We start from the raw sequence: 17,154 nt of genomic DNA on the forward strand, positions 1-17,154 counted from the left end.
CGTAACCGATTCGCTCGCGTCACGAGGTGCGCAAACATTTGTGCCCACTCCGGTGCTGAGAAGAAATTCTTCCGTCCAAGCTAGACGTTACTCTCTCGGTGGTCCAAAGAGACGCTGCGCCGGACAAAGGGAAGGAACTCGGATCTCCTTCTTTCTTCTCAGGCTAGAAAAACTGGGAGAAAGAGAGAAACGGTACGGAGATAAGAGCCCGAGAGATCGAGAGCATTATGGAGTTCCCGTTGTCGTCGCCGGTTATGTAAGCGGCTGCGCCACCGCGACGCGATTCTAATCGTGCCCGCGATTAACCAGTGTCGAATGCCCACAGCAGTAGCAGCAGCAGCACGTGAGCCATATGCATGTGCCGTTTGGATTGGAGAGCCAGTATATTCCATTGTTTTTCAGCTGTCCGTGCCGCTCTTTGTGCCTAATGTTTCCATTACCCGAGCTCGATTTTTACGTTGAATTTTCATGCGGGCTATACACCGGGAGGGGAAAAACGATTGTTGCATGCGGCTCGGCTGCAAACCGTTCGGGTTTTCCTCGGATTTATGATTTTTAACTTGCGTATGCTTGCAACGATGCTAGTAATTTCCATTACGTGATATTATTTGATATATTTGATACGTACGATTTTCTCCGTTCGAAGACTCGGTGCACTCGCGTTCGAAAAACTAGTCTTAACGAAGTGTATTGGTTTCCCGCGTCACAATCCTATACGTATCTCAATGCTTCCTGTGCCGGCGGGCAAAAAGGCTGCTGCATACAATCCAACGGTGAAATATCATCCTTCAAAAGCGTCGATAATCCGAGACTCTATCTCTCTTACGGCCATTCCTTCCGCTTGGCCTCCGTATATACACACAGTCGGTTCGTTTTTCCGCAAGCACCGTGTGTGCACAAACACCGAGTGGAGGGTATACAGCCGCGGTCCCAACGTCTTTATTCCACGAGAGCCTGGGTTAAAGAACCCTCGCTCGCAGTGCAGCTCGCGTCTTCTCCGAGGGCTCTGGGTACACACATCGAGATCCACTTGCCGCGACTCTATGGATTTGTGTATTTAACGATCTCACGTAGGAGACAAAAGTTGAAAACTTGTCTGGGTATATTGTATTTTAAACTTGCAGTTAACGGATATGATATCCTGAAGTTAAAAAGACGCGTAATAACTTTCAATAATTCAGACGCATAGAATGTAGAATGCATAAACCAAACGAGTCGGCAAAACAATTGATCTCTTAATGAAGTTCCAGTACCGCGCCGGTCGCCGGCTAATTGACTTACGTTAGCGCACGCGGCCTGATCTATTGAAAGAAAAGCAACCATGAAAGAGCTCGGCGGTGCATGATCGATTGAGCGAGTTTGAAAAAATATCCACCGATTGAATTGCCCTTCTGTCGTCGTCTGTTCATCGGTCGTGCGGTAATAGCGTGTAATATCGCTAACAATTAAAACCAAACTCCTATCGTTATACAGGCTATGTACATTTCCACAAATTGGGGGTGTTACGACTCCGCGTTGCACAACGCGCAGCGAGGCAATTGAAATTCCCGCCCTGAACCTCGCGCGAAGCGAATATAACCGGTCGCGAAGAAAAACAATAACAAGCCCCTGGAAAGTAATAGCGTGCTTGCGCCGCTCGCGTCGCCGCAAACAGCCGGCTATTCCGCGCGGCAAGCTGTACCGGAGCGGCCGAAAAAAGCTCCGCCGCCAACTAGTGTCCATAGCAACGCCTCCGCGCAAAAATCTTCCGCGCCATAAATTTACGTATTCCGCTACCGCGCGGGCCCGTCTTGCGCGAGCGGCGAAAGAAGGGAGTAGGAAGCTCATAAATCCGCTGCAAAACATAAAGCGCCGGCCGCCTGTATATGGAGTAGCTGCGGCGTCCCATTTGCGTGCGTGCGGTAAAGTGGCGCGCTGGCTGCACTCGGGGATTTTTCGCGGTATCGCAGTAGCCAGGGTCGCTTCCGCAGCGACAGTTGTCCTCCTGTGCCAGAGGAGTAAGAGCATCAGTCTCGACGAGGAGATGAGACGACTGACTGCCATGTACGTATACGCAGGGGAACCGTTAAAATATGCAAAACGCGAGGCTGAGTGGGCTTGAGGTCTTCTTTGCGAGCTTTTCTCGAGGGGGCTTCAGCGATGTGTATGCTGACGGCTGCGGCGCGCTTTTAATTATTTTCGACTATTCAACACGCTCCGAGAGTCTGGTGAAAATTTTTCAAAATCCACTTCTACCTCTTGAAAAATATTTCAGTCGACTTGGGAAGATGACACACTCGCGATTTCGTAATTAGCGCGACGAAAAAAGTGCTATTGAAAAGAATAAAAATTATAATTTAATCTCGCCGGGGCTACTGAAGTGTTAATTAAACGAGCATCCGAAATTCAGCGTTATTCTTTCTTCTTTGAGCACTCGCAGTTTGGCTTAATAAAGAGCCAATTTACAACTGGAGGATCGAGTCGATTTTCGTGAATCAGTCGCTTCCCCCCTCTCTCTTTCTCTTTCATGTTCCCAGACCCCGGGCCCCTTTATCGTGCAGTCCCCCGTCGTTTTTTTTCCAGGGGCTCGAACGTCCTCTCCCGGACCTCCGTTCGATCATCTCTCTCCTCCAGTCGCCTCCCTTTCCCCGGCCTTCTCTTCCTTCTTCGACCACCGCGCACAAGAGTTCAACGAACGAATACGGCCGGCAGGTGAATATCGGTTCTCTTCTCTCTCGCGCGCGCGAGAGAGATTGCCCGGCGCGCCGGTTTGTTTCTCATGGTCAAATTGCATAACCCACTTGCATGACGCGGAGATTTTAACGCTGTTAACGTCAGACGGGCCTCCGGGCCGATTATAAAGCGCGCGCGCTCGGCCTTATTCCCTCCTCTCGCTTCTTCCTCCTTTTGCAGCTCGTTCTTCTTTTTCTCCCCTTTCGCGCGGCACCTGATTTTCGGCGTTGGCGACGGCGGATGCTGCGCTTAATTACGGATTACAGCCAATTAACAGGGCTCGACAGCATCGCCTCGGGTATCGTGGTCTGCAGCCGGGGACTTTGCGCTTGTGAGATCATTACTGGACGCGACGGGAGGAGCTTTTTATGCCACGACCGTGCAGGTGGCGATTAAAAATTATTTAGAGGATTCAACGGTTGCTGCCGTAGGACGTATATTGCGTTCGATTGGCTCTGCCTTTTACGAGGAGGGACTACAGGATGGTGACCGATATTTTCGGCTTTATGCTTAAATCCTCTGGCTTTATTATTTACTTTTTTTAAAGTTATATCATCCCGTTGGTGAGGGCTGGTGAAAGGAAGTTTTCGGGTTTCTGCCGGTCGTTAAATCAAGATTAACAACAGGAAAGTCGCTGACTGAATGGTTGGATTTTAATAGTTTGTAAATTACGTGTAATACAGTCGTATAAATCATCATGAAATGTTTCGGAAAAAGTTCTTTTCTTCGAAAGGCAAAGTTAAAAAATCGATCCATCAGCTGCCCGGCGTTTCTCGCAATTCAAATGCGCCGCGATAACGTGCACGTAAGCACACACAAATTTATCAATATCAGAAGGAAATTATCGGTGCTCGGCCGAGCGCAGCTACGCAGCCGAGGAGAAAACTGGATTAAGTGGCCGCGTGTATGCTTGAGAGCGAAATTCGATCATAGTATCGCGTGATGCCTGCGCATCAGATCTACTCGCACGCGCGTCTCGCGTTGTAGGCGTACAATGCCAGCCTCGGTCGGACTTGCTTTTCAATGCAGCTGAAGATGGTCGGATAAAAATAAAAAGTAAGGGACGATTCAAAATTTGCTTTCGAGGAGCCAGTAATTTTTATCATCGGGCGATAAGCTTACGGTACCTTATATTCAGGAATAAAAGCCGAGATAAAGTAATACGCAAACACTGCCATAAACCTCCCGATTGCCGGGTAAGGAGCACCTGCAAAAAATCTTAATCACTCTCTCCCGGCGAGACCGTGCGGAGAAAAAAAGAGGACGAAAATCGATAATAAACCCACGTCCGTGATAAATTTCAATAACGTGAAAATCAGGTATACAAAAGCCACCTCCGAGAGAGGAAAAAAAAAACGCAAAAAGACGCGGCGCTGGAGCTCGTTTTTGCGGACTCTCTCTCTCTCTCTCCGCCAATATTGGACGAGCATATTCGCGGGAAAAACGCGCGGCGCATGATTTACGACGCAGCGACCGCTTCCCTCGAAAGAATCCAAGAGAGACAGAGAGGAAACCGGTGGTGACTTCTTAATCCTCGCGCGCGCGTCTCGGAAAAAGAGCGCTTGCGCAACGGTTCGCTGCGAATGCTAAATCAGCTGTCGCGGTTTTGTTTCACGGGGGCTAATATTGATAAATTTCTCTCGGAGACTGGGAAATTCTGCCGACTCATTTGTCACGCCGTTGCACGCAGCTCGTTTCAGTCATACGCTCTCACTCACACAGCGACCACTAATGGTCACGCGAACGCGCGTGCTGCACATGTGAGCGAGTCACCGTTTCTGCGCTCTCTCTCTCTCTCTCTCTCTCTCTCTCTCTCTCTCTCTCTCGCTCTCTCATCGAGAGCACTTTTTACCGAGTGCATACGCGCGTTTATTCGAGGGGATTCGAGCGAGGTGTACCGTTTTTGAGCGACGCACCGCGAAGTTGTCGTTCTTTTGGATGGTCTACGATCTTCGAAGAAATCCTGTGTAGGACACCGATTTGCAAATGCGAAAAGCGGCTTGAAGGAGCGTTTCGTCACGCGTTGAAATCCTACTTGAAATATGGGATAAACGATATGCACATTTACATGCACGTAAAATTGAGGGGCACAAGCGATTACTCTAGATTGTCCGAGAAAATTTGCCTATAAGTGTATCTTTCTGCTACAGTAAACATCGGTAAGTGAGCATATCGAACAGGTAATTGAAATAATCGCTCAGGCTGCTCGAGCGCTCTCCCATAGCGTAAAAGCCTGGCGAAAGATTCGATCGGAATATCAGTAATAAAGTCGGATGTTGTAAAACGCTCGCTTATCTCCCAATGCGAATCGGATTCTGCAAACTGTGGACTGGCGCGTTGGGCTTCTGAAAAATTATGACTAATTAATGCTTGATAATGCAATTCATGCACTTAATGAGTTGAAGCCCAAGTTATAATCTCATCGGCATTCGAGATATTTCGCATCGATAAGCGCATGATGGCTTTGACGCAATTTCTTTCGAATCGAATTTTATCCACGAGCTGTCTATATAAAATATTCATGTAATTGAATGTTTGCCGTATAGTCGCGCGTGTAAACGTTTCACAAAGCGCAATAACGCATAAATACTCGAAGAACGCAGCGCCGTACTAAAAGAATACAACGCGTAATTTGTGAAACTCTTCCAGGAAAAGCCTAATTTGCATCCTACTTCTTCCGACAATGGATCCGCGCGTGCATTCATCAGCGGCATAAAAACTGGGCTATAAAAAAATCAGCGCATCTTCGTTATGAGAGATCGGACTCTGACCAAATTTCGTCGCTCTCTCCGTCGCTCGAAAGAAAGAAATCGGCCGGGCACCTGCCAGCCGAAGAATAACGCCTCATCAAACGGGAGATATTAATGAAGCCCGTGCCCTCCATATCTCCCCGACAAAGGATCGTCATCTCTCGGCTTCCCAATATACCTACACACGGCGCGAGAATATGGTCCCGAGCACAATCAGGCCGCGAAAGAATAAGGCTCCAAAATTACGATACGAGCGCGCGCTTGTTTACGAGCTGTCGGGTCGCGTGGGTGCGAAGTCATCCCGAAAGGCTGCCGGAACCGCTATGGCAAAAAGAAGACGAAGGTATAAGAGAAGAAGGAGGAGAAGTGTTTTTTTTTTCGGGATCGAGCCTTCGCTCTCGTTCGTAAGGACCCGCGGCGAGGTTCCTAATTACCACCCCGCTGCCTCTTCTTCGCTTTCTTTTCCCTTTTGCAGAGTAGCTTTTGTACTTTTTGGTTCACTTGATTCCCGCACGCGGCTTTCTCCTCTCTCCTTGAGGACGTTGCAGCATCGTCGTGACCACAGCGCAGAGAGAAGCGATTGTTCCTCTCCGAAACTCGGGAAAATGCAGTGGAGTAATGTCGAAGCCGGCGTTTCTAATACGCACTATTGAATGTTTTTTTCTTTCCGACCGGGACTCTCGCGCCGGTGTAAATCAGTGGAATCTCGGAAAAGCCGAGTCAGTAGCCCCTATTTTTCATCGTCCTGTCAGTTCACTTCCTCGTGTATTTACATCCATCCGGCAGCGGACGCACAATGCATAAACACGCTCTCTCTCTCTCTCTCTCTCTCTCTCTCTCTCTCTCTCTCTCTCTCTCTCTCGGCTCCGATATCGCTCTCCGATTATGAGGGATCGCGTGGGAATGACTCGCGCGTACACATCCACTCTCCGTTTCATTCTCATGCAGCGGCGCCTCACACTCGATTTCCCCGTGGATTTTTCGCAGGCAAAATTGGAAATTCCGGCGTATTCTTCGCCGGGGTTAATAGCGCTCGCGCGCATCTCTGCCCGAATTCGTGAAAGGATTTTGCGATCGCGCGCGACATCCATGCTATCACAGACGCACACGTCTGCAACGCGAGGAGCGAGACAAGTCAGCGATAAGAGTCGAGCAGCTGAGTCGTACTGCGATGCATGCACTTCGGATGCATCGTAGACGTTAGCTCAGTGGTTAGAGCACAGGCCTCTGGCTCTCGGGTCCGCGAGTTCGAGTCCCGTCGTCTACTTTTTTCGCTATCAACTCTGTCTACTCTCCGTTCGTAACAATGCTCCCCTTCGATTTTTCACGTTCCAATGCCTGTCCGTGTCGTAGCAGTGACGCACTCGATAATGATATCCAGCAGCAGGAGTGCACGCACCGATGGAGGAAAGTCCATAAATGAATCGAGCGGCGAAAGTAATCGTCGCAGTCGCGCGCGAGAATCTCCACTTAATAACGTCGTAAGAAGCATAACCCACTTTCGTTCCGTCGTGCGGCTGCAACGGCAGCGAGCAGCAGCAGCGGCAGCGTTTGGGATTTAAGTGTAGGCTCGTAAAGTCTGCGCGTAGCGCCGACCGTTTTGTAAACTGCTGCTGAGCGCGTGTGTGCGTTAGCGGGTATGCTCTATGACCCTTTACACGTTTTATTTCCGAGAATGCTCAGCGCCAACTTCCTTCTTCGAGATCCTTAAGCTCTTGCTAAAAAGTTTGTTCTGTTGGACGAGCGCAGCTTATACATCACTGAAATGAGTCTTTGCTGTTGTTGAATCAAACTCCGTTTAAACGGTTTCTATATATAGTTAAACGTTTGTCAATTCTTTAATAAGCTATAATATTACATATAGTTTTGATTCTCAAAATTAACTTCTCTTTTTGTACCTTTATAATTTTTAAGTAGACGAAATTCATCAGATTTTGAATTCCATTCATAATATATATTTTGATAAAGAATGTTGAAATAACTATTCCAATATCAGTGGGTTGCATTCCTTTGATAATATTCACCCACAGATCACTTGCATCAGGAAAAAAGGAACTGCTTTCCACTTTTTCAATTTCCTGCATTCAATTTGGCATATGCACCTATAGATAGACTCTTAATGACTGAGTTCAATTTCCTCTTCGATCTTTTCAAATCTGTGCAGAATAGACAGAATACTGTTTTTAAAAATTTGCATCAGCAGGAAATTTACCAAACATTCATTGCGCGCGTTTAAAATTACAGCATGTTAACCTCTACCAAATGATTTCACGAGATGACTATTATAAATATTGACTCCACGACATCGAGTGTAATTCAAGGCTCAGGCAAACGGCCATCAGTCAGAGCTGCACAACACAGCTCCACAAACTTTTCAAGCCCATCAACTTTGTTCATTGCAATCTATTATCGCTTTTTCGCGCAACGCTTGTCCACTTAACCCATGAACCGGGCACGCTTCGCGCGCGGCATATAAACTCCGGCGAAGAAAAATTCAATTCAGCGCGCGAGCGCGCGTGAACGGCCAAATGAAACTCGATTACCCAAGAGGAGAGGCTGTAAAAGCGCACGAACGCGCCGTGTCAACATGCGCGCCCGCGCCTTTATCGGGAAAAAATCGATTCTTCGGAATAATGAGGTGCTGCCCTGATAAAGTGTGCCTAATATATCTTGAAGTGAGAGTAAAAAAGCGAGCTAAGCGACGCAAATTGAATTACGCGGCTGTCGCATTAAACTGCGCAGCGAAGAAATTTTAAAACATAAATAAACTCGTATAACAATTACTCGAACGATTAAAAATCTGGAGAAAAGAAAAGTTAATAAACGCTGAACATGCGGGGAGGAGAAAAATGGCGAAAGCTATTCTCCTTTCCACCAGCGAGCTGAAATTAATAACTGTTTCGTAATTACGCGCGCAGTTGTTCCGAGTTCGCGCATTAATCGACTCGCCTTCGCTTGCACACGTCGCGCTGCGTTACCAAAGTATTTCCGGCTGTCTTTGAATGTATTTTCCGCTGCAAAATCGAGGCGTTGCGTCACGTATGAAAAATTGGGACTCGAGATTCCGGTAACTTTTATCAATTGAAAGTGACGAATGGAAAACGGACATCTGCTTTCCAGAAAATTGATTTCACTTGCGCATGTGTACTGTGTTATTCATAGTACTGTACGCGCGGATCCGAAAGTTACAACATCCGCCTGAAGCAGTAAACAAGAGATTTTCCCTCACACATCGATTTCATAATAAAATCCAGTGCTCTCCAAAATAAAGTCTCATCTTTATCTAAAATTGGATACTTCCTCGTGCGCTCCTTATACCTCTCAGCGTAACCGTATGATATACACGACTATAGCTCTCATTCGTATGTAATAAACCTACAGCCGCAAAAACTCTCTAACCCAATGTAAACAAGCATAGAGAAGAAACCCAACGAGTTTTTCGAAACAATCAGACTCGGAGAATCTCAATTTACCCTTTTAAACGCTGATTAAAATCTCAGGCTCCAAGTTCTCTCTCTCTCTCTCGCTCTCTCTGTATAGACTTACACCCCGTAAGAAATTACAATTTAACGACTACTCGACTCGCGGCGAAGCTGCTACTGCTATTCGACTGCTTCCCCCTTTCATTGTGCTGCTGCTGCTGTTATATTGTAACACTGGCTGCCCGTAGAATTTTTTTCTCGCACTCGCGCGGCGCGACGACGACGAAGGCGAGTTTTTGCCACCAATTAACGTTCGGTTAATTACACGCTTTTCCCGCGGCGCACAGCGTATATTGAACAGTTCATTTGCCGGATTAGTATTTAAAGCTAGTTGAGCGTATATAATTTCCCCGAGATGCTAAATTGGCCTACACATGTGCGCGAACGCTTGAATATTTCGCGGTTCTTTCCCTTAGTAATTAGCGATTTTCGCCTCTTTTGCAGGGCGACTTTCAGCTCTGCATTACCCGTCTACCGGCCGCTGATGGAGACGACGAGCGAGTATTCGCCTCGCTGGTTGCGGAAAAAGGGACCTGCAGCGTGCGAAGGGAAAGAATTGTCGTAAACGCGTGAATTATGAAATTTTCCCTTTTTCTCCCTCTTCGAAGTTCTCGCTGCGGCGCAAAAGGCGCTGTTACCTCTGCTGAAGAATTTTCTGCCCGAGAGCTTGTAAATATATTATTTTATCGGGTTAAGTTATTTTAAGCTGAAGTTATTCTCTTACGTAAACGCAGCGAATCTTGTAGCTACATTTTACTTAATCCGCATTCGAGAAGTCGCAGCGCTCGAACAAGTTGTACGCTTTACATTCTATAATAAATATCAAATCAGGATTAACGTTCTGCAGAAGTGCTTTTGAAATTCTTCGTATTGCGTAACTCATCCAGCGGTATTATGCCCATATTATTATAACGAGTCGTCGAGTAAAGGGATTAATTAGTTAATTCCCCCTTCATCCTCTTTACTGAAAAATATAATATCACATGTACCGCAAACCCGGCCGATAATTGCCGCAAATACAACAGATGCTAACCCATAGGCATCTTCCAGAAACAAGGAAGTGCAGAACCCCGTAATATACTCGTAGCTTGAGCAGCAACGGTGTCGAAAGAGGCGCCACTTTCCCGAAGCGAAAAATGCCCCGCCGTATGACTGCAAAGCACACCATACGATAAGGAGATATTGCGGGCGGCCGAACCGCGAGGTTATGTACGTGTGTGTACAAAAGGAGACGGCGAGTTGGTCTGGACCCCGCGCTAACAATGCCCTCGACTATATACGAGACTACGAGAAAGACTCTCTTGGCCGCTATTATTATAATAAATGGTTGCGTGTTGCTTGTCTGTTGCAGAAAAATTGCTGAACAGCGAGGGCCGCGAGCTGCGACGAGCTCTCTTCTCCCTCAAGCAGATCTTTCAGGTGAGTCCGATATATATATATATATATATATATATATATATATATATATATATATGTGTGTGCGTGTGTGTGTGTGTGTGTACGTTATATTCTCTGCCTCGTTGTGTATACTCGCGCGTGTTTGCATTCGCGGGCACTGTTATATACTCTTATACACTCTCTGCACCCGTCTCCGACGTCCGAGAGAGTGCATACCTTTTTATTTCGAGTCTTTGTTTTCCTGCGATGAGTTTTTACAAATTTCTCTGCTATATTCTTTTGAATCTCTCGGCGGCGAGCCACTTCGAGATTGCGCTGAGTTTGCGATCTTTTGTGAATTTCCGAAGCGCGCGTGGGCGTATAACAAGAGTAAGCCGAATGTTCCGATAAGAAAAAATTAAAATCGCCACAGGAGTATATTTCTGCCCGGCGTCTTTTATTATTCATCATCTCCTCCTATCGCTCCTCTCCACGCGGCAGCTTTCTTCTTTTTTCTTTCACCGTGCGCTCCTTCGCGAACTGCGAGGGGCGCTCATTTCTTTCCTCATTTCTCTTGTATTTGCGCAGTCGAGAGTAAATATTTGCAAGAAGGCGGCTCCGAGCGCGCTATATAATGCCGCAACTTGCGCCAATTTTCCTTCCTTTTCCGCGACGCGAATGCTCTTCTCTCCCGCTGACTGCACTTTTATTGCGCTGTATCTTTATCGCGATATCGCTTTGTCGACGTGATGACAACGAGACACGACGCGGAGCGAAGGAAATGAGACCGGGATTTGGAGTTTACAGTCGTGCTCGAGCGGCCGGGGAGATTTTTATAATGACACGTATACGGCGTGGCCTAGTTTCGTCGCTGTCTTTTTTTCTCGTTGGAAAGACGAGTTTTATGGAAAGAGGCGGCGATTCCAGTATCGCTGCCGCGAGATCTCATTTGAAAGAAACAAGTTTGACCGATTGAATGACGCGCACAGTTCCTTTTTTTATAATCCATTCAAAGACAGCTTTTTATTCACCGGAACGAAAATGCACCCTCGTAAAATGTTAACGACGTTGTAATATTTAACCAAACGGGTGATTAAATTACGAAGGACTGAAACGAGACAGGGCAGGAGGAAAAAATGTGACACGCGAAGACCGCAAGAGTAAGCGACGAGCAGCGCACGTTGATGTCTTTTCCTTTATTACGATGATTGAGTATGACGTACGTGCGGCGGAAGAATTAACAAGCCGCCGAGAGAGTTCGCGAAGTAATAAGAGTTGCTCTCGACGCATCGCGATCAAAACTATGAACAAAAGCCTCGGCAGCTCTGAGACACGTATCCGGGTACAGTTAAAAATCTCAGTCTCCGGATGCGCAATGTCGTGTTTTGTTTTTCGCTGCGAAAATGAAAATGCTGTTATGAATGACGAGCTATCTTCGCGCAGTGCTACGCTTATTTTCATCAAAACGGCTCGAGCAAAATCTTCAACTCTCACGCGCTTTTTATCTCGAATACGCGTGTACGTTTAACACTCTGTCCTAACGCGTCGCGCAACCATGTAACAGCGATTCAATAAAGCTGCAAGAGAAACAAAGCGATTCCTTGGCAGAACTTCGGGCCACGTATCCGAGCGCCGCTCGGAGCAAAGGAAAAACAGCATCAGCCGTTTACCAGCAGTACAGCACTTGCTCCAGTAGCGCAGCGAGCCAAGAGGGAATCAGCGGCGCGCTTACGCGAAAAAACAAAGAAACCGTTAGGAGCGCTGCCAAGCGTTGTGCGCCCTCTCTCCTCGTTTATTTCGGGCGTTCGGCTAGTCGCGACGACGTGACTCGCTTATCGTCGCCTCTGCCGTGAGAAATTGGTTCAAGGACGGTAGCGACTCCGCTCGCGTCCTTTTTTTCTCCTAGCGATGAGCTTATGGCTCGCGACAGTGTCGAGCTGTTTTTGCGCGTTTCTGGCGTTTTCCAGCGCTGCTTTCGGAAGATCACGACATGTTAATCCGATGCGAGAGTTATGAAAAGTGGATAATAAAAGCAATTACCAACGCGCCAGGATACGTACATCGGAGCAAGGTTCATCGCGTATAAAAAAATGCCAACTCACGCGCTTAATTCCTAAGACAAAGTAGGCAGCGCCTAAAACGCCCATTACAATGCGTTCGCATGCCCCGTACGCCGTATTTCTTATCTCTCCTACAGCGCGCTCGACGGGCTCTCGGCCCTTATCGCCGGCTCGCTATCTCGCATACCTTAGCCGCGCTCGCTTCCGCTGCCGCGTCGTTGACCGCTCCCGCGAGTGTCCTCATACCCTCCTCCTCCCCCTCCTCCTCATTCGTCCGCATATTCACGTTCAATTCCGCGTCTTGATCCCCGAGGCTAATTTCGCGCGCGCGCACATCCGGAGCGGGAGATTCAATCAAACTTGGCGGATTTTCCATTATGCGCTCGCGACTTTCCCGCGACGCGTGTGTGAGTGCGTCGTCTCGCAACTAATTCCATTTGTGCTGCGCGCGAGAACTCGAGTGTGCGCGTACACGGCGTCGCAACGAGGAGAAGAGCCTCGAGACGAGTGCTTGTTCTCGCTATGCGATGTCTTATGTGTGCCATGCGAGTGTGTGAGCGCGCCAGGGATTTTCGAGAGGTACCTGCAGGGGCTCCAAGTTTATAAGCGCCTTTGGCGCTTCAGTGACGCGCGGCAAGACTTAAGCGCTCGAAAAGTTTCGATGGCAGATTTTTCCTGACTCCGAAACGCCTTTTTCTACGGATTGTAAATTCTACAAGAAGATCTTTGCTCGCAATTAAACTTTATCAACTGTACGTCAGAACCCAAAGGAAAACATTATGCTAAGCGCGATCCTCATGCGGTAACGTTCTAATCGCTCATCGCTCCGGTCTAATCGCAATACTACGGAAGATAGTACTGTACTTGAAGGATACTAAGCTCGATACTCGTATAGATACGCATACAATGATACGATCGTTAATCTAGATCAGGATGAGCAGTTGTGGCAGCAAATTGATTGCATTGCAGGGAGTCTCCAATTGCCGCAAGTTTTCGGATGCGCCGAACTATTCGCTGCTCCGTACGATATGAATTCCACGGGCGCTAATTAATAATGGAGTATAATGGTAGGATGGGAGTTTTAGTTCTGCGGGAGAGATGATGGTGATTTAGTGTCGGGAGAGAGCGAGCGAGTGAGGAGGGAGTTATTATGATAAGAGCTCGCGTGCTGGAGAGAACTGATGGATGAGCGCGGGGCTTTTTGTACGGAAGCGCGAACGGCGTTGATTTGCTCCGGAATTGACCTTTGTGTGTACTACTAATACGCGGGAAAAATATGCGGAGGTGACGCGGCGCGATGCGATCAAGTAGATCGTTCGGGTACTAGTCAGACGCGCGTCGCACATCCGTCGATTTCACTGCGATTAAGCGCGCAAAGGACGAAACGAAAATATACCTTTGTGTAAAAATCGGAAACTCACGCTTCACAGTAAACAAAACTTTCTTTCTCTTGAAAAGAAAAAGAAACGCACGTATGTAAGTTGTCCGCAGCATCACCTGCGATACACACTCGCACAGGGCACACACATACGTACGTCGAGTAAAAGGAACTCGACGTCGATAGGATGCATCGTCGTGCGCACGAGTACTAACCAATCGCCGCCGCGCATGCGGAATTATCTCGTTTCAGGAGGACAAGGACCTGGTGCATGAGTTCGTGCAGAATGACGGACTAGCCTGTCTCATCAAGGTCGGCAGCGAGGCCGACCAGAATTACCAAAATTACATACTTCGCGGTGAGTATACATATAAATCGTCGGCTTTTCTTCCCTCCTTTCTCTTCTCTTCTCTCTCCCTCTCTCACTCTCTTGCCACACATGCCTGCGCCTATACGCGTACACAGGCCGCGCACTTTTGTATCGCCGCGCGTTCGTATAACCTCGGTGTGCTGTGTACGAGCGATTTATCGATAGGATGGAATCACCCGTAGGGTTGCCAGCGGAGCGCCGCCTCTCTTTCGATCGAGCGGCGATCCTCCCTCGACCGCCTCCTCGTAACATTAGCGTCGGCATTTTCGCGTTTTTCCACCCCGCTCGTCTGTAAAGCTGCTGCCGCGTTTTTTTTACGGCGTAACGAACATCGCGTAAAATATATTAAATTTTTCGAAAAATCATCGAGCGCAAACTCCTTCACCAGCTCGATTTTACCGATCGTTTGCATGCTAAATGTAATTGCACGTTCGCCGCGCGCGGCCATGCATACGTGGATATGACGGGCCGCGCGAATTACTTCGAAACGGCGCCAAATTGGCAGGTAGAAGCGCGAGAATTTCCGCGTGATAAGGATGCTGCCGCGCAACTCTCGAGGAGTCGCGGGAATCAAGGACGAGCAGCCGTCGCTGCGGCTCCAATATTATGTACCAGCGGAGACACGTGATCGTTTCCGATTCGGCTTGCTGCGCCAAGCGTGAAAGGCTTCTCGTTGCTCTAAGTGCGCTCGGGAATAGCGTGATTTTTCGAATCCCCGTGTTCCGCGACCGTTGAGTTTATTTAATAAAGTTTATTTAATAAAATGTACCTTGTGCATATTGACCACCCCGACGGCGCTTCTCCCTCTCTAAATCAGTCAATAAAATCTGCGCCCCGCGCGCGCAGATAAAACGACGATAAAGTCATCTTGCGAGCGACGGACGTGGAGGTGGGTACGACGGAGAGGTCGTGCGCTGATCCTCGTTAATGGTCGGAAATATCGCACGCTATCTTATCGATAATCGCCCGAGTGTGTTCGCGTATCCTCGTTATCGCGTCACGCGCGCTGCACATTCGGCGGACTAATGAAGGCGTAAGCCGCGCGCGTCTGGCTCTAAATATGAATTCTGGAGAACACACGCTTCGAAGATGTTCCGCGATTTTTCACTCAAGGTTTTGCTCCTTCAATGCAAAAATATGGCAAGCGTTTACAATGTATATTTGTGTAATTATAATGTTTTGTTATACTTAGTGATTTCTGAAAATGTGTTGTGAATGCTATTGCCAATTCGTGTAGTTTCGCAACATACACGTTTATTGCAAACGATTCACGCAAAATATGTATTAGCCAAATTTGGATACACGCAGGATTGCCGCCCCGTAGGAAATTATTAATTGTGTACATAATAATATTTCAATGTGTAACTGTCCGCCATTAATTTCGAAACCTCTAATAGTGGCGCACGCAATAGCGCAGCAAACGGCTCATTCACTCGCTAAACGTGCAGTAAAGCTCGTATTAAATGATGGCGTGATTATGCGCGTCCACCGCCGGGCATAATCGAACGACAAACGCTTCCATCAAACGCAGCGCTCGCATAAATGCCAATTCGATTCAGAGGCTCTTCCTTCATCCGAAAACATTTGCTTTTTCCGTGCCATACCAATATTATCATCGTGCTTTTTTTTCAATCATTTCATCGCCCCCCTCAATCGAAGTGGATGATTCTTTGGTCTTTGTGCGTCTGCTGGTCTCGATAATAATCGTCGGTTCGTTGCGTCGAAAATATAGAACCGGGGCACACACAAGCGTTGGTTAACCTCTCGCTCCGCCGTTATCATTACGTAAGCCATAAGTTACGTGCTGCGTAAAATCTAATTAGGGCCGCGTAAACGTGCATTACGTACTACGCGCGCCTATACCGATACTCGCTCTCGAAGCCGACGGCGCCGATCGTGCGACAATCGTTCCAATAGTGCGCCGTGGGCCGCTGAATCATATAGGGCGTATGATTCGAAAGGATTTTCATCGACTGCGTTTCCGATGACTCGACGAGTCTCTCACAATTATGAGGGTCGCACACAGGAAGTCCAATTCTTTACTTAAAATCCAATCTCCGCCCTCGGAAAGCGAGCGCTCGCAATAGAATAAAACTGCCAGAGGTGCATAATCCCAATGAAGGAACGCGAATCCCCTGTAGATATCGGTCCGCAGCTTACAAAGCTCTCATCCCCGATGGGAGAGTGCTCGGCGCAACCTCGGAATACGATCAGCTCCATCTCTCTGTCTCTCACTCGCTCTCCATCCCTCGGTGGCTCGTGAAAAATGAAATCTGAATTCAAATAGCTGAGCTCGTCGATAGAATCGAATTGGCAGGCAGAGAGCTGGAGAGCGAAAGAGGCAGAGGAGAAAAGAAGCTCACGACCTCTCGCGTCCGATTGCTTCTCATCTCGAGATTCTGTAATTACTTACTTTCGCGCGTTATGTGACTTCCCTGCGTCTGACTCGTTTTTCACCCCCCCCCCCGCTCTCTCGCTGAAATAAAAAAATGAAACGAGAGTGTCGCTATCGGCGTCTGTGCGCCTCGTCGGGGAATTAAGACCAAGCTATCCGAGCGATTAACCAGATATTTCCAGTCGATCGACATTTTTCTCGGGGAGACGCTGACGCTGAGCACGAGGAAGCTGTCGCGCGCTATATTGTCGTCGGTGTTTATTCGAAACGTCGCTTGCGAGAAGCCGCGGTTCAACCTCCAAGAATTACGAGACGCGAGTTTGAGGGTACGCTTCCGAGGAGAGGAGGGTATCGATGCGCTCGAGAGCTTGTTGTATCAAGGCAAACGCGCAGCTTTATTGCTCGCTTTGTGCAATAAATACCGGTTCGTTGCTCGGAAAATGGAAGAGCGTCTCTCTCTCTCTCTCTCTCTCTCTCTCTCTCTCTCTCTCTCTCTCTGTCTCGCGTGCGCGATTATATCGTCGCGAGATTTGTCGCTCACTGCGAGATAATGTCCGATAAAGTATCTCGTAACGGGGCTGCGCGACGGGTGATCAGTAAATTGCGTCGACGTGATTTTTATATTAAATC

At 48.0% G+C, this 17,154-nt stretch overlaps 1 protein-coding gene across 5 annotated transcripts in view; it reads left to right on the plus strand.

The window, feature by feature from the left end:
• The window catches only part of LOC100115129, a 213,927-nt gene that overhangs the window by 173,167 nt on the left and 23,606 nt on the right, over positions 1–17,154 (plus strand). For all 5 annotated transcript variants that reach the window (XM_031923721.1, XM_031923723.1, XM_031923719.1 and 2 more), the window contains 2 exons: positions 10,296–10,363; positions 14,012–14,117. In XM_031923721.1, coding sequence (XP_031779581.1) covers positions 10,296–10,363; positions 14,012–14,117 — 174 coding nt within the window. The remainder of the gene's footprint in view (positions 1–10,295; positions 10,364–14,011; positions 14,118–17,154) is intronic.

Source organism: Nasonia vitripennis, chromosome 2 (genome assembly GCF_009193385.2).
Source record: "Nasonia vitripennis strain AsymCx chromosome 2, Nvit_psr_1.1, whole genome shotgun sequence".
Taxonomy (NCBI): Eukaryota; Metazoa; Arthropoda; class Insecta; order Hymenoptera; family Pteromalidae; genus Nasonia; species Nasonia vitripennis.